Source organism: Macadamia integrifolia, chromosome 8 (genome assembly GCF_013358625.1).
Source record: "Macadamia integrifolia cultivar HAES 741 chromosome 8, SCU_Mint_v3, whole genome shotgun sequence".
NCBI classification, from domain to species: Eukaryota; Viridiplantae; Streptophyta; class Magnoliopsida; order Proteales; family Proteaceae; genus Macadamia; species Macadamia integrifolia.
This window is the reverse complement of record NC_056564.1, coordinates 24,902,103-24,925,259: the sequence shown is the minus strand read 5'-3', so window position 1 is coordinate 24,925,259 and position 23,157 is coordinate 24,902,103. Positions and strand designations below refer to the sequence as shown.

The 23,157-nt window shown below is 41.1% G+C and overlaps 1 protein-coding gene across 2 annotated transcripts in view; it reads right to left on the bottom strand.

The window, feature by feature from the left end:
- Positions 1-22,481: 22,481 nt before the first annotated feature.
- LOC122085891 (ribonuclease 2) overlaps positions 22,482-23,157 on the bottom strand; it is a 69,775-nt gene continuing 69,099 nt past the window's right edge. For both annotated transcript variants that reach the window (XM_042654495.1, XM_042654493.1), the window contains one exon: positions 22,482-22,652. In XM_042654495.1, coding sequence (XP_042510429.1) covers positions 22,497-22,652 — 156 coding nt within the window. In that variant the 3' untranslated portion in view covers positions 22,482-22,496. The remainder of the gene's footprint in view (positions 22,653-23,157) is intronic.

Below are 23,157 nucleotides of genomic sequence, written 5' to 3'. Positions count from 1 at the left end.
ATGGTTGTCAGGCGCTGAAGAAAGAGTTGGTGGAACTGATTAAGGCAGGGTACCTCAAGGAGTAGCTCCAGAGCCCAAAAGTCGATCGGCCAAACCAGAAGGAACCAGGGGAGAGTCAGTGATAGGGTGGCTCACGGAAGGAAGACGAGGTGGAGAAAAGGCAGTCGAACGATGAAGGCCATAGTACCCCAATAAGCCAATTGGCCCCACCATACATGCCATTTTAGGTGGTCTGGGGTTCAAGTTGGTAAGAAAAGCAAAGGGCGCATGTTCGCTTCGTTTGTGTAGCGGAAGAATTGGTCAAAATCGCTCGAAAAGATCTTGTGATCACATTCTCCGATAAGAATTTACAAGGTCTGAATTGGCCTCACAATGATGCCATCGTGGTTGAACTGGCGGTTGCTAGCTGCCCATTTTGGTAGGTCCTAATCGACTTAGGTTCCTCTATTGACAACATGTTTTATGACGCATACAAAAGGCTTGGTTTGGGAGACAACACGCTCAAGCCCACCCAAGGACCTTTGCATGGTTTCTTTGGACCGAAAACATACATAAAAGGGTACATCAAGCTACCCGTGACCATTCAAGATGGTCCCCGTTCGGAGACTCCACTCTTTAATTTCAAGGCCATCAAGTTGGTAACGACCTACAACGCCATCCTGGGCCAACCGGCGTTCAATGATTTAGGAGCTATGACTTCTACCAAGCACCTCAAAGTTAAGTTCCCAACTGAGCAGGGAGTTGGAGTGCCGTAATGTTACGCCAATTTCATCAAAGAGAAGAAAGGCACCAGTTCGTTGCGCGTGTGTGGCGTCGAAACATGGTGAGATTGTCTTAAAAATGTGGGATCCAAGAACTTTTAAATATTACTGGTGGGCCCATCGTGCATTGTCTCAATTCGAATATTCGTTTTATTTCGCTTTACTAGTAGCAATTTTGTTTTACTTGTTAGCTTCGAATTTGATTACTCTTTAAGCCTTTATTTAACAAGAATGAGAATGTTTGATCATTTCACCCTGTGTCAACGAAAAGACCAACCCTGAGTTGGCGATCAAGCCCAGTCTATATTGATCGGAAAAAAATTAAAGAACCCCGAGTTGGCGACCAAACTCGGTCTGTACTGACTGGCAAAAAATTAAAGACTTGCCCCAAGTCAACAAGGCTTATGAGGAAGAGTTCATTCGTTCAAGCGAAACTTTACAAGAGCAAAAAAGGAGCAAAAACAAGTACGTAAGCAGTCAAGCCTAGACCGAATTGGTCTCTTCATCATCACCTCTTGATAGTTCCAAGGCTTGTTGTTCCACTCTTTCATCTGCTTCGCGAGCCGCTACCTCTTCTGCGTTTTTTTTCCTAGTTTTGGTATTTATAGGCGTAAAGGGCGCAAAATTGAACGAAGGCTGTTCGACAAGAACAAAGTCCCTACAGTCACTAGCCCTATAGATGTAGGCGTCGACATGGCACGAGACGACATGGTTAAAGTCTTTCGATGCCTTATAATCCTCCACCGCTTGAGTCCGCACAAGGGGCAGTTGTTCTTGAGAGGACTTGAGATTTGTTTCCAGCTGGCCCGCACAATGCTCGGCCTCTTCTTTAGCCACCATTTCATGTTGCAGAGCAACATTCCCCTCCTCAAGACGAGCTCGAGCAGAATCCAGATCAACCTGAACACTCGAGAGATAACCGAGCAATTCTTTCTCCCTGTTCATCCAACTGGATCTTTTAGTCCCATGAGTTTCCATGGCCATAGTGACCTGAGCTTTGATAAACGATGCTCACTGTTGAGTGCCCAAACTGGAATTCCTAGCCAAGTCATTTTCAACCGCCATCTTTTTCAACTGCTCCGTCAAAGAGGCAATCTCCTTGTCCTTCACCACGGAAGAAGTACGGAACTCTTCAATCTCGTCGATCAACCTCTCTCTGCCTGATCGTATTCCTCTGTAGTGTATGAGGTGGCCTGTATGAACTAAGAGTTTTTAAAAAGAGAAAAAAAGGGAGCAACTGAGGGAAGAACACTGCTCACCCAAGCAAGAGCAAGGAAATAAAGAAAAGAATAAAAAACTCCTAACTAAAAGTGATTATAACCAATGAGAAAATAGAAAGAAACATTAAGGAACATCCTAAAAATAAAAACTAAGATAAATAAGACAAAAAAAAAAAAAAAAAAGAGAGCTAAAATAGACTCAAGAAGAACAAGTGTGGTTTGACAGGTAGGAGAACTTTGAATATGTCAAACTGGCCTGTTGACCGGACAGAATGCCAGAATTGGCTGAAATGGGTCTCATATTTGGAATTCGGACATGTGGACCTATTTCTAAGGGTAAGAGATAATTAACTATGATAAATAATAAAATATGTTACTAAAATAATATTTTAAGATGAGTACTACATACATGTATATGTATATATAATATCATAATGGAGACTATAATTTAATATGGGTATACAATATGTAAATCTGAAATTAGAATTTCATAATAAGTATATTACTATTACACATACAAATACATAAGTATATATTATATATATATATATATATTGTGAGTGGGCCACTAATAGAGTTAGTGGACCACTTAAGGGGGTGAGTGGGGTTATAATTAACCTCCACTATCAAAGATGCTCTCATTTCTCACCCTCTCATGTTTTGGACAGCAAGGAGAAGAAGAAAGGGAGGTTCAGCTGGAAATTTCAGCCCTTAGATCCATGTTAGAACGTTCAAATACAAAGTAAGTTTAGTTTCTCACCTATACTAACTTATAAAACTAAGAAATTTCAGAAAAATGAAAGAGGTCCTAAACCAATTCTGTGCATGGAATAGAATTTCTGAAATTTCAGCAAGATTCTTGTTATTTTGAGACTAAATCATTTGATTCTTGGGAGATTAATGAAATGCATGATGAATGGGTGAAAGAAACTCAGATTTGGAGCCAAAACCATGACCGATTTGGGGATTATGATGTGAGACTTCATACTTAGTTCTGAAAACAGTAAAAATTTCATGGGAAGAAAAGAAATTTCAGGTTTATTGTACTGTTCTAAGACTAAACAGCACATGCAAGGAGAAATTGATGAAGGACATTACACATGCATACTCTAATTCGGGTTTGATCATCAAAATTGTGGGTTTAGATACTGAAATTCCATGGAAATTTTGTTGTTTAAGGGTTTAAAGACAAGGATTTTACTACTAATGATTCTAATGTTGCAACTTGCAAGCATGTGATTGAGGTTTGATCTTTCACTTGTAAAGTAATACAAAAGATGAAATCAAGGCATGCAACCTTAGATTTGAGTTGGACCATAATATCTGAAATTAAAATGCATTCTTGTGGCTGAAATTCTGAAATCATGTAGTTGCCTATGAATATTTCTGCTAAATGGAGAATTAATCTTAATTAATTAAATGGAATGAAATTAGATTATAAAGTAAAAAGAAAAATTGAGGATTTGATCACTGTTATGGAGGAATGATACATAAACAGAGAGGTTTATACCAAAACAGGGGGGAAAATCAGATTGAAAGGTCAATAGGCGGGAGACTTCAGGCCGGCCGGTTAGACCAAATCTCTCCAGCCGGTTGGGGTCTCAGAAGCCAATTTGGTCTGAAATTTTGACAGTGATTCGTAGGGTTGAAAATGGACCTATGGGGCCTATTAAAAGGAATTAAGATAGCACTATTAGGGGTAAATAAAAATTAATTTGATTCTAATACTTATATGCAAATTCTGATTTTTAGGAACTTCAAATAGCTGTGAGAGAGCTTGTTCTGCACCTAGAGGAGAGATGGTGGGATCTGATTGTCGAAGAAAGTGGGTGCCCCTCTATCTTACTTCCTTTGGCGTGTTTATTAATTGTTGCTCATGCATCACTTGTTTGAGTTTGTGCATTTGCATTTATTTTGTATTATGTTTGTGTTATGATGGAATTAATGGAGATGGAAATGAGAAAGGTAAGATAGGTGAGATGGATCACATGCAGGTGCCCATGTTTGGATGATTGGTTGTACATCATTTAGTATGCTGGGCTAGGAGTAATAACCCGAAGTGCTACACCCCTTGTCCGTAGGGGGTTAGGTACGGACTAATCTTGACATATGTGGCTGCCTGATCAGCAGTGCACTTTGTTATGAGAGGTGTGACATCAGTTATAGATTTGGGTAGGATACGATGTACTGTATGCCTGTGAATATATTTATTATACGGGGTTACTTTTTAGGGGTTAGCAGGGGACCGAGGCTCTGACCGGGACCGACTGGCTCCTGCCTGCTGCATAGCTTGTATACCTGAGGCCCCAACATACAGGGTAGGGTATCACACCTAAGTTGGTAGCACTTATACCCATAGGTGATGAGACCTAGTAATGGATTAGGAATTTTGTATAGTTAAATTAAATGGACTCATGAGCATCATCTTGTGGTGTGGAGCATGCATTGCATATGGATGCGTGTGTTAGACTATCCCGCCCCTCACTGAGCATTTCCAGTGCTCACCCCTTTTTCCTTTGATCTTTAAATGAGGAGAACAGTCACCTGCAGACTACTAGTGCTGAGCATGACGCTATGACTATGGACCAGTTGGTTGGTATACAAGATATGATGATTTCAGTTATGGACCTAATTTATGCATATGGTGGACAATATTTTTTAGGACTGATGTTTATGATTATTTTTTTTTTGTATATCTATATATGGATGACAGTTTTTGATGGTTCAGAATACAAGTATACATGTTTATACTTGGATCACTATAATATAATGGACTATTGTAAATAGCTTGTGAATCATTGTACATATGATATCAGATATCACTTAGATGCACTGGGTGAGTATGAATTATTTATTTGATTTCATATATCCGCTAAATACTCTGATGATCATGACTTCTAGATATATGTGGCTGTGGTGTTGCGGACTCTCCTAGAGTTGGATCTTGGGGAAGTATCAAGTTGACTGGATGCGGTAAGGTATCTAGTGCCGGCATACCTGTGCCAAGAGAAGGGCAGGGTGTGACACAACCTTCTAGAAACTAGGGTTATAGTTGAATGAAATTAAGAATAGAGTAAATATCACTTCCCTCTCTTAAACTATGGCGAAAGATCAACTTGACCCCACACCTTTCTGAAAATATCACTCACCTCCCCTACAAGAAAAATATTCTAACGACCCCAACCGTTAGTTTTTGTAGTTAAGTCATATGAATTTTTATCATAATGCCCAAACTACCCTCCTAAACATGAAATACCTATTATACCCTTAATGAAATAAAGCCCTCTTCTCCATACCCTTTCTCTCTGAACTCTATTGAACCCTACCGCCCCTCTTCTTCTCCGTCTTTGTTGATCCATTCCCGTTTGAGTTCGATGGCGGTCGGCGAGTCTTTGACTAAGGCTCACTACCCCCTACCCACTGCCCCCTGCCCCCTGCCCCCTGCCCCCTGCCCCCTCTCCGTCTCTGTTGATCAGCCTCAAAATCCGACCTGCCTTTGTCGTCAACAATGGAATTTTGGTGTCAACTTCGTGTTCGGATCCCAACCCTCCATCACTAGACCTTAACCTTATCTTCCCTACACTTTAATCCTATCTGCGTTCTTCTCACGCCGCCGCCGGCCGCTTTGCCGCCCTGCCAAGATAGTTTCTGCTGCTCCATTTGTTTTCTTTGTGCGCCAGAAGGTGCCGACTTCCACAGAAGTTCTGTCGGCTAATGGGCATTTTTCTGAACCGGTTTGACCTGAACCCCATACGGGTTTCTCCGCTGTGAATTTATATCCTCTTAGCACAGTTTCTCCCGTTTGACCCAAAATCGTCTTCTTCTTCTTCTGCAGACACCCCCTCACTTGCCTTGTATAGCAACCCCAGCCAACATCACCTCGTCTCCAACTCCGTCTCCGCCCTCTCTTGCTTCAGCTACATCATGTAAATATCATGCCATGTTCTTTTATTTTGGTGCAGTTTGTGTCCGTGTTAATTTGATTTTCAAGTTCAGGGGCTCTACTGCTTGCCAGTAGAAGGGGTTTCTTAGCATCATTACATGTTGCCATTATCCTAAACAAACCTAACCCCACTAAAATGTAATAAAACAAATTTATCATATTTACCTCTGGTGAGGCTTCTGTCTTCATATTGTGTGATGGACCATCATTGACCCTATAAGAGGAACAAATTAAAGCTCGTTTTCGTTATAATCGTGAGGATTTTGGGCACGACAAATAGATTTACAATTCTAGTTTGCGATACCCAAGCATTTCTTACTGGCTCAGACCATCGGAACTTCACCACTGCTTGCAACGTGTTCTGCAGGGGCAAAGAGGATCCAATCGAAGGTTCCTGATTCGGCACGGTTGTTGCCCCACGGAGTTTCCAAAGGGTTTTAAAAATTTAAAAATACAACTTAACAGCTTTAACAACCACACCAAGATCTTGGAATTCAATCCCTACAGCTATGCTTTCCTTGATGTGAAGTGGTACAACTTCTCTGTATCCAATCTCTCATTTTTCAGCAACAATATCGATGAACAAGGTTATTCGCGAGTCCCCCATTGTGTTCGATTGGGCAATAGAGCAAGAAATTGGTTTGTTTTGTGAAGAAGCTAAGAAAGACCCAATCACTTATGCCTGTGGCATCAATTCCGATTGCTCTAAGTACAAGAACAGTCTTGGGTACAGCTGCAGCTGTTCCAAAGACTACCAACAGATAGGTCGGATTTTAAAGCCGATCAAAAGAGACGGAGAAGTGGAAGGGGGCAAGGGGTATTGAGCCTTAGTCAAAGACTTGCCAACCTCCGTTGAACTCAAACGGGAATGGATCACAGAGACGGAGAAGAAGAGGGATGGTAGGGAGTAGAGTTCAGAGTGAACGGGTATGGGGAAGAGGGGTTTATTTCATTAAGGGTATAATAGGTATTTCAAGTTTAGGAGGGTAGTTTGGGCATTATGATAAAAATTCATGTGACTTAATAACAAAAACTAATGGTTGGGGTCGTTAGATAGAATATTTTTCTTATAGGGTTAGAAAGGTGTGGGGTCAAGTTGATATTTCGCTATAGTTTAAAGGAGGGGAGTGATATTTACTCTTAAGAATAATATGATACAGACCTGGAAAAACTCAACTCCATAGACTGGCTTATAAGGTGAGGGGACCCAAGACCATATCATCCCACATCAATTCCCTTTGGAAACCGATGTGGGATCAGCCCCCAATATGGCTTAAATGGGATTGTAACATACCACCACACTTCCAAACCTGACGTCCACGGCGGCCCACTTTGGATCAAGTAGCCCTTTCTGAGTAGTTCTCACTTTGCTCCAAAGTTTCTACCTGGCAGCAGGTAGCCCTTTTTTAGTGGCTCTCACTCCGACACCAAGTTACCCCTCCTGCGTGCGGATTGGGCTAAGGATTGGCTGCTTTTATTCCACTGATACAGACCTGGAAGAATTCAAACCCATAAACCGCTTACAAGGTGAGGGGACCCAAGACCATATCAACCCACATCATCTCCCTTTGGAAAACTGATGTGGGATCAGCCGCCCATATGATTGATATGGGACCATAAAGTAACATAATACTTGACAGCAACAGGAACAAGAGAATGAAAGATGATAACAAAAGTAAACAATAACTTACTTGTAAAACAAAGAATAGAAAAGAAGAATGTGACCCTTGGCTTCTGAAGAAAGGGGGAGTAGGGGAATGGCAATCTCAGCCTAGGTCTCTCACCCTCAACTATCCCAATTGATGAACCCAACCTATCTCAAGAAAATCTTGCAAGCAATAAAAGAGAATTTTATTTTATCAAATTCGATTACAATGATGTAGCCCTTTACAAACTTATACAGAAAACTCAAAACAGCCTCCAAACACTAAAAGGGAAAGGCCTAATCGAATCCTTGACAAATAGGGAAACATAAACTGACTAAGAAAGTGAAATAACAAAGGAAATAGATTCCATTGTGGAAAGAAATCGTCCTAAGCTGCTTCACACCCTACACAAAGGAACAAACACAAGAGAGTGAGCGTCGGGCTAATCCGACAAGGGATTCTCCGATGCCTAAGTTAGATATCTTTGTAAATAGATAATTCCAGTAAGAATGGAAAAGGTTTGATCCCTTAAAAAGGGGTTTACCTGGGTATTTATAGCTGAAGATGGCAGCCATCGGGTGAGAGTTCTGCTTTGGTGGCTTCCTAACGCTGGTAGGAGTCCGAATATTGTAGGAGTTGTAATAGGAAAGTAAATATGGGAGACGTTCCAGCTATGGGAACTCCATATTTTGGCCATATCCCAGGGAATATAGCGAGATATCCTTCCCTCTAGAGAAGATTCGATGTTCCATCATGAATCCTTTTTCCGGACGAAGATTAGTCCATATATTCTAACTCATGTGTTGGACTTGGTAAGCCTTTTTAACCGTATCTTGGTGAAGAAATCCATTGAAATCTTAGGCCGAGCAACCTGAGTCGGGTGATCTGATTGTCGAGTCACTTGTCCTGAGCGATGGGTTATACGCACTACCTCCGTTCAGCTAGTGAAGGCCTTGGACCTGCCATTCGGTTAAGGAATCAATATAGTCAGACTTATTCAGTGGTTTGGATTTCCGTGAAGCATGACATTCGTGTAATGCTCCTCTCACACCGGTGTTTGCTTAGACGTTCGACTATTAAAGTCCCTTTGGAAAAGTTGGTCAGTCATACTGAATTTGATACGAGCGTTTGCTTCAAGCTGGATGAACGGCCTGGATGGGCTCAGTCTGTTCGCCTAGGCCCGCATGAGTGCTTTATAGGTTTTGGGTCTGCTCCCCGCTTGGTTCACTTGGTATGCCCTTGATGGTTGCATATTTTTGCCATAACAGATTGTCCCCCACTCCTATCGAGTTGCTTGTGGTAAGTCAGAGTACTTCGGGCCATGACATCTCACGGCTAGAACCGCAGCTCCTTGTCATGACCGAGCGCCGCATTTTGCAGGGAGGGTAACCGCCTCAATGGCTCGACCCTTCGCTTTTTGACTTGGTACCTCCCTTATACATTAATGTGCCGCGGATTCTCCGAGAGTCATTCTGATACGGTGGTAGCTTTTCATGATTAAATTCGATGGGTTCGATGAATGAGGGGTTGCCACTTCAGCATCCCTACTGCCAGTCTGGTGATAGGTGAGTCGAGCTAGTTTGCCCGCATTGGTCCGGTTCACGTCTTTTTCCATGAGGAATGTCTTTTCACCGGTTCAACATTAAATGTCTCCCCCATGTGCTTTTTAGGGAGGGGGTTACAAGTGTCTTTTTAAAGCTCTACATTGTTCAACTTCTCCAATTCTTCTTCCTGACAACTTCAAGAGCTTACTGCTCCATTAGCACCATATTTTCTCGCTGCCCGTGATCTTTGAGGGCTTCTTTTCTTTGCTTCGTTCGTTGGGTTCTGCTCGCTTACCAGTGAGCGTCCCCTGTTCTCACTTTTTCCTTCACTTTCTTTGGTCTTAGATTCAATATCGTCATCAATGGTTCCTAACCAAAACTGGGGGGCAAAAATCCGGGTGATTTCTGTCACTAACAGGGCGACTCTCTCACCTTTTCCCCTGGTGTCATCGGGTGTTCCCCAAAGGAGTGATGCTGGCCTTGTTGTTGCATCAGCTCCGGCCGCGGCGCTTGCAGGGACAGGTCCCAGCATGGCCACCCCTGGTGCTCAAAGAGGTAGCGGTTCTGCCTCCGTCCCCATGGATACCAGGATGGAAGCCCTGAAATATCGTTTCTGTTTGGGGGAAGGGGACCTCACTAGGATCCGGTCCCATTACCATATACCCGACTCGGTTTTTTTGCGGGATCCATCAGGAGAAGAGTTCTCTTGCATGCCGCTCGCCCATGAGGTGGGTTTTTACGAGGAGTTCTTCAGGGCTGGACTCCGTTTTCTGATCTACCCGCTAGTTCAAGAGGTGTTCTCATATTTTGGCATCAGTCCTTCTCAGCTCCAGCCGAACGGTTGGTGCAATCTGCTTAGTTTTTGCACTCTTGTCGTTGGACTTAACCGTTCGACATCTTTTTGTCTATTTTTGGCTTGCTTGCACCTGAACTTGCTCAGAGGCTGAAGAGGTTGGTATTCCTTAAGTCAGCATTCAGGAATGAGAGTCATGGAGGCGAACCCCTCTTCCATCAAGGGATTGAAGACTAGGTTCTTCTTTGCCTCAGGGTTTGAAGGGTTGCCGATCTGCAACAACTGATACAAGCAGGATATTGCCTTAGTGAACGTTCACCACGTCCTCACAGCCTCGGATGAGCAGGCTTTCTAGGTGTTGATGGACTCGGGCCACGTCATCAATACATTTGAGCTAGGAGAGAACAATTTTCTCTCTCAACATGGCCTGAGTGCAGGTGATTGGCCTTCCTAAATAGCTTTTCCTTTTCTTCTTTCGTGTACTGATTCGCTTGCTTTGACTGTAGTGTCTTTTGGTCATCACTCGATTCAGGTGGCCTTCGCTGCCCACGAAGCCCAAAATCGTAGACAGGGAGAGGCGTAGAGGGAGAGGGAGGCGGAAGTGGATGACCGCCCCCTTGCTGAAAGAGGAGAAAGGTTGAAGTTTCTACGGATCAATCTGCTCAAGTCGCTGAAGTGGAGAAGTAAAGGGTGGAAGTTGTCACTCCATTAGTCCCTTTGGCGGAGCAGATCGCTCAGCCTGCAGTCATCAAAGCTTCCTGCGTCGAAGGTGACCCTCCTCATGGAGGTCAGTCGCCCCCCCCCCCCCCCATTGAGGATCTGCCCCTTTCCTATTTTTCTATTTAGAATGGTTTCCTAATCTCTGGTGCTTATTAATACAAGAAGGGGTGACCAGACCCTATGATTGATTTTGAAATGAAAAAAAAAAAAGACTTGGTCAATTGATCATGAGAGCTGTAAGAGGCAGTTGAGTCGGAGAGATTCTGAGAGGTGCGATACCTATGAGTGGGTGAGAGGACCTTCCCTACCCTATCCTTTCTTCTTCTCCTTCTCTCTCTGTTTTCTTTATTTCCAATGATCTGCTACTTATGCCTCTGGGAGGATCTACTGAGACATCTTGAACATCCTTTTGAAGTTGTTCGAGTGCCGTCTTGGAGGATCAGTTACTGTCCAGCAACAATATTGAAAGAAGAACTGAGGATATCGATTGGAGGACCTATTCTGGCTGACCTTGCGACTGCTGATAAGAGAAGAATCTTCCTCTTTATCTCCATTCCAGATCCAGATCGACAGCCTTATATTTGCTCCAATAGATTGTTAAAATTGACAGCTGCTGGGGGTATTTTATCAGTAAAAGAGTCCCTCTCGATTCAGCTTGCTGACTCGTATTTCGCTATGGAAGATAGTTATCGACTAAAGAACTCAAGGAGGTTTTATTTCCTATTTTTTGGACCATCAGGACAGGTATTCTTATCACCGGAATCATATTGCCGAGCTGTAATTGCCGAGCTGTACATTCTAACAATGCTGTGTACCTAGGGAAGAAACCAAGGGGAATTAAAACTCCCTATTTTGTGGGTTATTCTATTACTTATTATTTGACCATGTCATTCTTGATACCTTTCACATCAGATCAAGACAGCTGTCGGAGACTGGTTTGTTATCTACCCAGATTCCTTCCTACGGTTTCTTTGTTTTACAGTTCCTTTGGGTAGAATCAGTATCTACTTTTGAGGGGAAACTGGCCATCAAAATAGGAGGATATTTTGGGACAATAAAGTGCTGTGCTAGGCTGACTTTTGACCAGCTTTGCACAGATACTCTGATCTAGTGCTACACAAAATCACTTATTGTTACACCCGTAACCTAATCTAGTTATTTTTATTTTTGCAACAGATGATTCAATGGAAGTAAACAGTACCGGTGACTACTGGATTGCCGGAATTTACTGTGAAGAAGGAAGAAATGATCATACCTGTCAGTGTAGATCATGTTGGTCTACTTGGAGGGAATTCAAACCTTCGAGAACACAAGGGTAAGCACCCTAACATTAAGGGTTTTCACTGATGGTATGAGACCCACACAAGAACCTCATCTAGAAAGGCAAAGGCACTGGAGAAAACTCAGTCAAATGTACACAGCAGGAGTTCAGCATTGGGCACCCACCGGAGCTGCTGTACTGCCAGAAACATGTTAATTGCCAGTGGGGCCCAGGTCTTCATACCCATGTATTCCAAATCACCTCTAAAGGTTAATACACCATACCTAGTGGTGAATTAATATATATATAAACCTTAGGGAGGTGGACCCACCACATAGACCAACTAGTAAATTAACCTCTTAAATGGAATAACACATTATTCTACCAAACAAGCTCTAGTCACATGAGCTAATGTTTATAATGTGTAACCTTCTTTCATTTGTTCATTTTACAATTGAAGAAAGGAGAAGAGGAAGAAGAAAAGAGAAGAAGAAAAGAGAAGAAGAAGGAGAAGAGATTAAGAGCTAAGGGCAGGGCGGGGCGGGGCGGGGCGGGGCGGGGCGGGGCGGGGGGGAATCTCTATATCTATCTGCTGTTCACATTCAAGGTAGGCCGTAGGTGAACTAATTCTCTCCCTCACCTCTTAATTTCTTGGTTTAGCTAGCCATTATCAAGAACTTGGTTAATTTTCTGCGAAAGCATAGGTTTCGGGTTGGGTTTTGGTGAGGAAACCCTTCCCAAATTAGGAATCTATGGTCTTATTTCTGAAATTGATGATATTACATCATTTCTCTTTCTTTCTCCCTTCCAATTTGTATGTCAGAACCTAAAATTGGATGATGGGATAATCCCTAAAGTAATATATGGACTGTTAGTACATGCTTAGGTGGATTTTCATCTGCTTGCATGCCATTAATTGTACACTAAACTTTATGCATGCAACTTATATAGGTAGCCCAAACATAAATTGGTGAAATTCACCTAAAATAGACCAACTTTAGTGATGGTTAGATCATCTGGTTAGATCATCTGTATAAAGTAGTAATTTCACTAGATCATAGAGACCCAAAATGACCCATAGGCACTGAGAAGGAGATCTGGGCTGAGACCCCCCTTTCGGAGCCTCACGGGTTGATGTCCATTGGAGGATGCATCCACTGGAGGTATCAACCAGTGACCAAAAGCCCAGAATCTGAGCTCTGGTTTATCAACCGGTGGACACCCACCAACGGGACCATCCCCCTGGAGCCATCAACCAGTGGTACTAAACCTATATTCCAGTGATGGTTTAGGGACATGAATAAGAATTCAATGAGGATGATTTAGGGACATAGTTATCAACCTAACTTCATCTAATTGATGAGTTTAGAGCCAAATTTGTGTTAAGGTCAACGCGGTGCAGATTTGGGCAGATTTCACCTATTCTACAAGAAAGGTGAGTGAGTGATGTGTTTTAATTTATGGAGTGTTATCTTTAATTCATTTTTGTATGAATATGCTACTTGATTTAATTATACTATGTTGCATATTAGTTTCTTAAATCTTGAAATACATATTAAGTGTGGTTATGTGTGTGTTAGCGACTGAGAATTGTAATCTATGTTCATTTGACATTGTGATAGTTATTGAACTTGTGCATTGTGTGGAATGTTGGTGTGGAACATGGAGTGGCCGAGGGTGGATTACGGTACCGTGTTCCCACGTATGATTTATTTATGTATATTGTATGTGCATTCCACTTAGTATGCATATAGTTATGGATAATAGACCCAGCGCTACGACCCCTTGCCAACATAACCCATATGGTAGGTCCGATGAACCTTTCCTAAATACCAGGTCCACAGTACGATGTGATTGTTATCGGAGGCGGACATAGCCCTGACGTGGCCATTGGTAATTCCGGTCTCGTGGCATGCTAGGAGAGGGTTAACAGGGGTTTGCTAGGAGACCGAAAGTTGCATTCCAGGACTGCGAAGGTTCTAATCGCAACTAGGGCTTATATCGTCGGGTGACTGATGGCCAATTCCGATACCAGGAATATTACCTAATGTGTTGCAATAGCACTTATACCTATCAGACTTAGTTTCATTGTTTAGGTTATCTAATAAAAATGAACATGATAACTATGACTGTACATGCATTGCATCAATAATGATAATGTATGCCTGCATGCTCCCACCCCTCATTGGCTCACTGGGCTTGGTGAAGCTCACCCCATGGCTATGTTTCCTTTTTAGATGGTGACACAGGTAGTCACATGGCAACAAGTGGTGAGACACCAATTTATGTAGTTGATGACTGGTGGGTGCCGAAGTATAAGGAGCATGATCCTAACTATGGTTGTAGATTGTGCCTATGGGTTTTTTTTTTTTTTTTTTTTTTTTTATGCCTAGAAACAAAACACTTGTATATACTTGTGATATCATGTAAATAATCATTAGTTTCTATCTATGAATATGATCCTATATCTTTCTGTTGATTTCACTAGATAATCTTGTATAATTGTGAAGTTAAAGTACTGCATCTAGGATCCTAGAGGATTAGCTGGACATAAGTGTATGTCTACTTCACATGCCATTACCTTAGTGAAGGCGGGGCGTGACACTTATTCTAGAATTTTACCTAATAAATTTGTTAGAATTCCAGAATCCTACAATCAAACTAAGAAAAGAAGAGAAGAAGAAAAGAAGAAGACAAAAGAGAGGGAAGAGGCGAGAGCACAAATCAGTCCCAAGGGGGGAACTAACCTGCGGCTCAGACCAGAATAGTCTCCCGCAGGTTAGACCTTTGATATATATATTCCAAAAATAAGACAGGTACAGAACTACCCCTGTAACCTGCGATAGTTAACCCTAATACAAAATAGTAACCGATAAGGCCAAAATGCCCTTATGCCTAAAACTTAACACTCCCCCTTAAGCTGGAGCATATACATCACCTATGCTCAGCTTGGTACAACCATTGCGGAAACTAGGAGTAAACAAAGACTTAGTAAACATGTCTGCCAACTGATCTGAGGAAGGAACAAATAGAGTCTCGACTAACTTCTTCAGTACAACATCACGAACAAAGTGGTAATCCAATTCAATATGTTTAGTTCTCTCGTGGAAGACTGGGTTACTAGCAATATACACAGCTGCTTGGTTGTCATAATACATCTTCATAGGCTTGTTTATGGGAAAACCTAACTCCAAAAGTAATGACTGTAACCACATCAACTCAGCAATGGTGTGAGCCATAGCTCTATATTCTGCTTCAGCACTAGACCGGGCAATGGTAGTTTGCTTCTTATTCCGCCATGTAACCAGATTACCTCCAATAAAAGTACAATAACCTGTAGTGGACCTACGATCACTAGCGGAGCCAACCCAATCAGTATCGGAGTAGCCAATCAAATCTATATGCCGATTAGGGCGATAGATCAGCCTTTACCAAGAGCACCCTTTAGATACTGAAGAACACGAATAGCTGCATCCCAATGTGCTTTCTAAGAAGACTGCATGAACTGACTAAGGACTCCCACAGCATAAGAAATGTCAAGTCGTGTGACTGTGAGATATATCAACTTACCAATTAAACTCCGATACTGATGCACATCTTGGAGAGGTTCACCATCACTAACACCAAATTTTTGGTGAGGGTCCATAGGGATATCCACAGGTCTGGATGCAAGCATACCAGGATTCGATAAAAGATCCAACACATACTTCCTTTGACATAAACTGATCCCCTTCTTGCATCTGACCACTTCAATGCCAAGAAAATAGTGAAGTTAGCCTAAGTCTTTGGTCTAAAAGTGTTGTTGCAAGTACTTCTTAACTTCAGAAATTCCTGCCTTATCATTACCAATGAGAATAATATCATCCACATAAACCACTAAGACAATCAATTTATTACCTATGAGACAAACAAAGACAGAGTGATCAGAATAACATTGGAAAAACCCACAAGTTACCACAGTAGTACTAAATTTGTCAAACCATTCCTGAGGGGATTGTTTAAGTCCATAGATAACCTAGTATAAACGACACACTCGACCTTTATTCTCCCCTGAGCAACATACCCAGGAGGTTGCTCCATATACACTTCTTCCTGCAGATCACCATATAAAAAGGCATTCTTGATGTCCAACTAAAACAACGGCCAATCATAGTTAACAACAAGAGAAATAAGAAGGCGAACAGAGTTCAGCCTAGCAACAGGAGAGAATGTATTAAAATAATCAACCCCATATGTCTGAGTAAACCCCTTGGCAATCAGATGGGCCTTCAGCCGCTTAAAAGAGCCATCGGAATGATACTTAATAGTATAAACCCAACGACATTGCACCAAGTCCTTACCAAGAGGTAAATCTACCAGACTCTAGGTGGCATGGTGCAAGAGAGCACCCATTTCTACATCCATGGCAGTTTTCCATCCAGGGATACTCAAGGCATCAACATGAGATTTGGGAATGATATCACTACTGAGCTTTCCAAGCTGATTCCGAAGCTGATAAACCTGTAGAGGAGGTGAGACACTGGCACTAGGGGTACCAGGGAAAGGAATTAGTGTAGGGATAGGAGGTGGAGCTCGAGAAGTCCCCTTAATCTTGGGCTAGGATGCCTGGGAAGGAAAAAAGGGTGTGCCTTCAAAAAAGGACACATCAGCACTAACAAAGTTGTGGTGAGTGGTTAGGTCATAGCACCTGTACCCTTTTTTAGTATGGGAGTAACCCAAAAAGATGTATTTCGTGGACCTAGGAGATAACTTATCAGATAAAGCATGCATGTTATGAACAAAACAGACACAACCAAAAACACGAGGAACCGAAAAACTAGGCAAGTTAGGAAAAACAATAGAAAAAGGAGATCGATCGGAAAGCACGGAAGATGGCATACGATTAATTAAATGACAGACAATTAAAACACCATCACTCCAAAAGGATTTTGGAACATGCATATGTAACACAATTGCCCGTGCTACCTCAAGGAGATGCCAATTTTTGCGCTCAGCCACCCCATTTTGTTAAAGGGTATAAGAACAGCTAGTCTGTTATATCATCCCATGGGCAGCACAAAAATCAGGAATCTCATTTTGGACATTCTAAAGCATTGTCAAAACGAAAGACCTTAATTAAAATGCCAAATTGAGTTTTTATTTCATTATAGAAAGTCTGAAACACACATAAAAATTTAGATCTATCCTTTAACAAGTACAGCCAGGTACGACGAGAGTGGTCATCAACCAAAGTTATAAAATATCGAAACCCAAACCTATTGCTGACTTGACAAGGACCCTAAACATCTGAATGAACTAAGGAAAATAAAAATGGACTCCGAAGCACAGAGCGAGATGGGAAAGACACACGGTGATGCTTTCCTAACTCATACGCTTCACAAACTTTGGTATAGACTTAAAGCTAGGAAATAAAAGTTGAAGCCTAGACAAGGACAAATGACCTAAATGACAATGCCATTGGAAATGAGTCACATCCCCAATGGCTATAGCAGCAGCAGAAGTAGCAAGAGTACCACAATAGAAATAATATAAACCATCTTTTTCATGCCCTCCACCAATCGTATTCTTCGTATGAAGATCCTAAAAAACGCAGTAAGAAGAGAAGAAAGTTATGAAGCAATTTAAGGACTTTGTTAACTGACTTAAGGAGAGAAGACTTAATGGAAATTGGGGAACATAGGACAGGTTAAGTGAGGTTGTAGGTGAGATAGTACCATGACCTAAAACAGGGGTTGAAACACCATTTACAAGAACAGATGTAGATGTGGTACTAGAGGAAAAAGACTTAAACAGAGATGACTTACTAGTCATATGAGCAGAGGCCCCTGAATCAATAATCCAGGGGGTAGAAGTAGTAGTAAGAAGGGTTGATGTACTTGCTTGTGCCAAGGTAGCAGTAGATGTAGACACACCATTAGATGTATTAGAGGATGCCTCTAGAGTCTGCAACCGCCTTAGTAATTGATTGATATCATCATGTAGACAAGTAGAAGAGTCTCCTGAAGAAGTCCCTAATTTAGTATCATTGGGAGACACCAGGTCAATACCATCATCTGATACTACATAATTGGCTAATTGGGTTTCCCACTCTGGTTTACCATGCTTTTCCCAAAAAGTCTCTACAGTATGGTTGGGCTTCCCACAGTAAGAGCACTGGCGAGAAGAACAATCAGATTGTTGTCCATGATCAAAGTGTTGTCCACTAGAACCCTGTCCACCAGACGAACGGCCTCCCCCACGACCTCTACCACGTCTATGGTTGGCAAGAAAAGTTGAATTATCTTTGGTGGACTGATCAGGTTTGGTAGAAGATGTGATGCACTAAAGGTGTGAGTAAGTATCGTTCAGTGTAGGGATGGTGTCACCAACAAGTAAGTGACCCCTTACTGCCTTCAAGTCATTATTCAAGCCAACCAAAAACTTGGAAACAAAGAATTCATTACGCTGAGCTTTGAGCTTTTCAATATATGTAGTCAAGGGTTGGAAGACATTGAGTTCTTCAACCATTCCCCTGAAAGCACTATAGTACTCTAATAGAGACCTGTCAGATTGGCAAAATTGGAACAGCTTCTCATAGATATCATAGATACGAGTCATATTCTTCTCCTGGGAGTAGGTTTCCTTCAAATCATCCCATACCCCTTTTGCAGTAGTGTGGAACATGACATTGGCAACGACATCTGGTTCCATACTATTCCACAACCAAATCAAAATTAATGCATTGTCCTTCATCCAGTCATTATATCCCTTATCAGATGACTGAGGAGAATCAGAGGTAGTATATTGAAGTTTATCCTTGGCCATAAGATAAACCTTCACAGATTGAGCCCAAAGTAGGTAGTTCGAACTTCCTTTGAGCTTGATAGAGGTAATTTGGACATTCACATTGTCCGAGGAAGATGTAGCAGTAGCAGTGGTAGTTTTGGTCTCATCCATGAGGAACCAAAAAAAAAAAAAATAGAAAAGAAAGGATTGCTGATGTAGAGACAAACAAACAATCACCTGTATATAGATCTATATAGTACCATAGGATGGGGGATTCTATTACAAAGCCATATGATCAAGACCTGATCTCTCCATAGTCATTACCAAACAAACAATCACCGATAGGGTTTAGGGTTTAGGGTTTAAGGCAATCGCCGGTAGGGTTTAGGGTGTGTATTACAAACCATGGAGAAAAAATCGATGAGGTATAAAAAACCCTGTCAAAAATCAGTCTTCGATCGTCAATTAATAAAATGAGCAAAGAGACATTATCTAACACCCATGTGATTTAAGCTATAGTAAACACAGCAGTAGGTGGCTTACACCAAAGAGGACAGCGGAAGAATGAAGTCAACAAAGAGGAATGTATAAACCCTAGGTTTGATCACAGAGGCTCTGATACCATGTTAGAATTTCAGAATCCTGTAATCAAAACCAAGAAAAGAAGAGAAGAAGAAAAGAATAAGACAGAAGAGAGGGAAGAGGTGAGAGCACAAATCAATCCCAAGGGGGAAACTAACCTGCAGCTCAGACCAGAATAGTCTCCCGTAGGTTAGATCTTTGATATATATATATATTCCAAAAATAAGAAGGTACAGAACTACCCCTGTAACCTGCGATAGTTAACTCTAATACAAAATAGTAACCGATAAGGCCAAAATTCCCTTATGCCTAAAACTTAACAAAATTAATTCATATGATCCTACTAGGGGTGGGCCCTCAATTGGGCTTCAAAGGAGGTTCAAACCTGGTCCAATCGATTTCTATATATACCCAAAAAGAATCTAGGCCTAATTTGGGTCCAGGTTCACTGACCAATCAAGGGTCCAACTCGTGAGATCAGTTAGTTGGCTTTGGACCAGCTCGTGAGATCAATTAGTTGGTTTTGGTCCAGCTCGTGGGATCAATTAATTAGTTTTGAATTGATTTAAATTCCTATGGCTCCATTTGTTGCAAAGGGAATTAAAGGGTAGGGAACTGAAATTTTCATACTTGAAAAAGAATATTTTGTAATTATTACCCCAACTGACTATATCATTAACTTCAAATTATTCCATATTTGGTTATTAAATTTCACTTTAATTTGCATCCAAAACCGTTTGCTATAGTATGTAAAATAGAAATTAAATGTAAAATGTGCCATTAGTAAATATGGTTAAGAAAATGAAGTAGTTTATCACATAGAGAAATGATTATAAAAGTTTCTTTTTTAAGTATGAAAATTTCACTTCCCTTCCCCTTAAATATCCCTTGCAACCAAACATAGCCTATGGGATTAGTTGAGACACTTCTAGAATTAGTTGTCCAGTTATGGTTGTAATAGCTATTAGGCTTTTTAGTTTCCTAACTAGATTAGAACTTTAATTTCAGTTATTATAAAAGCATTGAGAGAAACAGACGGGTGAGAAACCCTTGACCTGCGATAGGCCCCTATCGCCTTCTTCTTGTGTTCTTTTCTATTTTCTTCTTCCCTGTCATACAAGATTGTGTGTGTTGATCTGCTGCTAATTGAACTGCAATCGATTAGGGAACCTACTGTTGGTTTATGACCTTGACTGAAATTGAATCACTGAAGATATACCGCTGGAGGAGGTGATCAAGATCCATTCACGAAGACTCAGCGATTTGGTTTTCTGGGGAGATTTCTTGCAACTGTTACTATCTGAAGTTCTCTGTCTATTAAGGCTGCTGTGCCTTGTTTGATTCTCTAATCTGGGTGATCTCAATCTTATTACTCAACTGATATTCAGCGGTTTCATGTGCTGATCAGGGATTTAATTTATTTTGTACTCTGCAGTTGCTCTGCTTTAGAGCATAACTTCAGTCTGAAATGACCCCCATCTGAGAGGGATCTATCCATCAACCCAGGACAGGACTTTGGGACTTTAAATAGGCCTCAAATAGTGCCCCTCGATCTGGTTATTGGGCTGATCTGAACCGCAGATCTGATTTCATTCAAGATCTGATGATTTCTGCATATTTTGGTTTCAGATAATTTGACTATTTGAGTGTTGGAGAGATGCGGATGTTGAGATGGAACTAGGAGTGATAGGGTCAAGGATTAAAGTATTGGTATCGGTCGCCGTATCGGTCGGCCAAAATTAAGATACGTATCGAAGGGTATCATATTGTATCGGAGACACGCTAAAGATATGTACAGAAATGGATAGGAAATACTTTTTTATACACTTTTGCATAAAAAAATAGTTAAAAAAAAGCTATATATAACATGTATTATGAATAAACAGTAAATTGAGAGTATCGCACTAAGAATCCAAGGTTTGTAGTTGTCCCATAAATGAAAAATCCTTGTTCCCAACATTGATTTCTACTTTAGTTAGAGAGAAAAATGGTTGGCAGCAACTTTGGAACAAAAACACCTCAAAATTTGTGTTTTTCTGAAAAATTACCGATCTTGACCATTTTATGATCGTATCGGTCGATACATACTGATACACACCGATACGTACCAATACATACCAATACGAACTGATACACACCGAAACGTACATTTCACTTCAATTTTGAATTTTCCATAGAGTATCGGTATGTATCAGTGCATATCGGTGTGTATCAGTGGTGTATTGATGCGTATCGGTATGTATCGTAAGATACGTATCGATACAAAAGGGTTTTAAAAATTCCATGTATCGTATCGGTAAGGGCCGATAAGGATACGTATCAGCCGATATGGTACGTTACGGACCGATACTTTAAACCCTAAATAGAGTAAGGAATGACAGGGTAAGAGCTGAGATGGGAGTTTCCCCGATTCAAGACAAGCTTCGAGAATGCCGCTTAAGATAGTATGATCATGTTCAAAGGAGGCCCTGGGATAGTCCAGTATGAAGGAGTGATCAGATCCAGTGGGAAAGAAATAGAAGAGCTAGGGATAAACCTAAAATGACCATTGATGAGTTAGTAATGAACGACATGTAGAAGCTAGGTCTTGACCCTAGTATGACATCAAACAGAGCTCTTTAGAGGGCAAAGATCCATGTTTCCGACTGCGTTTAGGTGGGATAGCCTGGGGGTGTTGCATGCCCTTTGTTTCAATTCTTTTCTTTATCTTTTCCCTCTTCTTTCTTTTGTCTTTTTCATTGACAGATTCATATAGCCAGCCCCACTCAGTTGGGAAAAGGTTTTGTTGTTGTTGTCTAATTACTTCATATCCAACCATCAGATTTGTCTCTAATTTAGCGGTTATCTAGGGGGATATTCAATCCAAATTTGGGTTCAATCAAATTTTTGGATTTGATTTAATTTCAGATTTCATATTTTCCGGAACTTCTATTTCAGATTTGAATTCTTTGATTACTCTCAACCTGATCATTGAATATCTTCTATCTTCCGAAGGATACCAATTCTCATTATTTGTGATTGATTCCTAGAGTGTGACCTTTGTCTGAGAAGGTAGACTTTTGGGGTTTCGGGCTGTTTATTTGGATCCTGTCGTGAGATTTAGGTCTAGTGATTGTTACAGGCCTGGTCTTGCATTACTCCCCAATTCTCAATGTGAATCAAACAGATTACTTAACCATACACAAACTTCTGTTATGGTAGACCAAACCATATAATTTAGATTAAATCAAAATAATCAGTAACCATACGGACTTAGTTTGCTCAAAAATAGCAAATATTAAAGTAAAATAGTAATAGAATTGGATCAAAAGACTTACTTAATGGCACATATTCGGGCAGGCTGATGTATTTGGGGCAAGAGCTTCTTGAAGCAAGCAAGTCAGCATGACTAGCAGAGTCAATTATGCAATCACGGGGCTGCAATATGTTGTTACAGAGATGATTTATTAATCATTTATAGACCAGAGGGTGGGCCAATGAAAGAGAGATACAAGCAGCTCAAAGGAGTGAACAAATGAACAACCATTTGAAAGATTGCTCGCATAAAAACCAGCTTTAATTGACCTTTAATATATCTAAAAGAGTAAACTTCCTAGAATAAAAGTTCATGAATTCCTTGGTTATGGGACCCACTAAATGGAGATTGGATCCTTTGGAATCAACATTCCAAGGATAACCCTTGACGCAAGGATTAAAGTATCGGTATTGGTCGCCGTATCGGTCGGCCAAAATTAAGATACGTATCGGAGATACACTAAGATACGCTAAAGATTTATACCTAAATGGATAGAAAACATTTTTTTAAACACTTTTGCATAAAGAATTTGTTAAAAAAAGATATTGATAACATGTATTATGCATAAACACTAAATTGAGGGTATCGTACTAAGAATTCAAGGTTTGTAGTTGTCCCATAAATGTA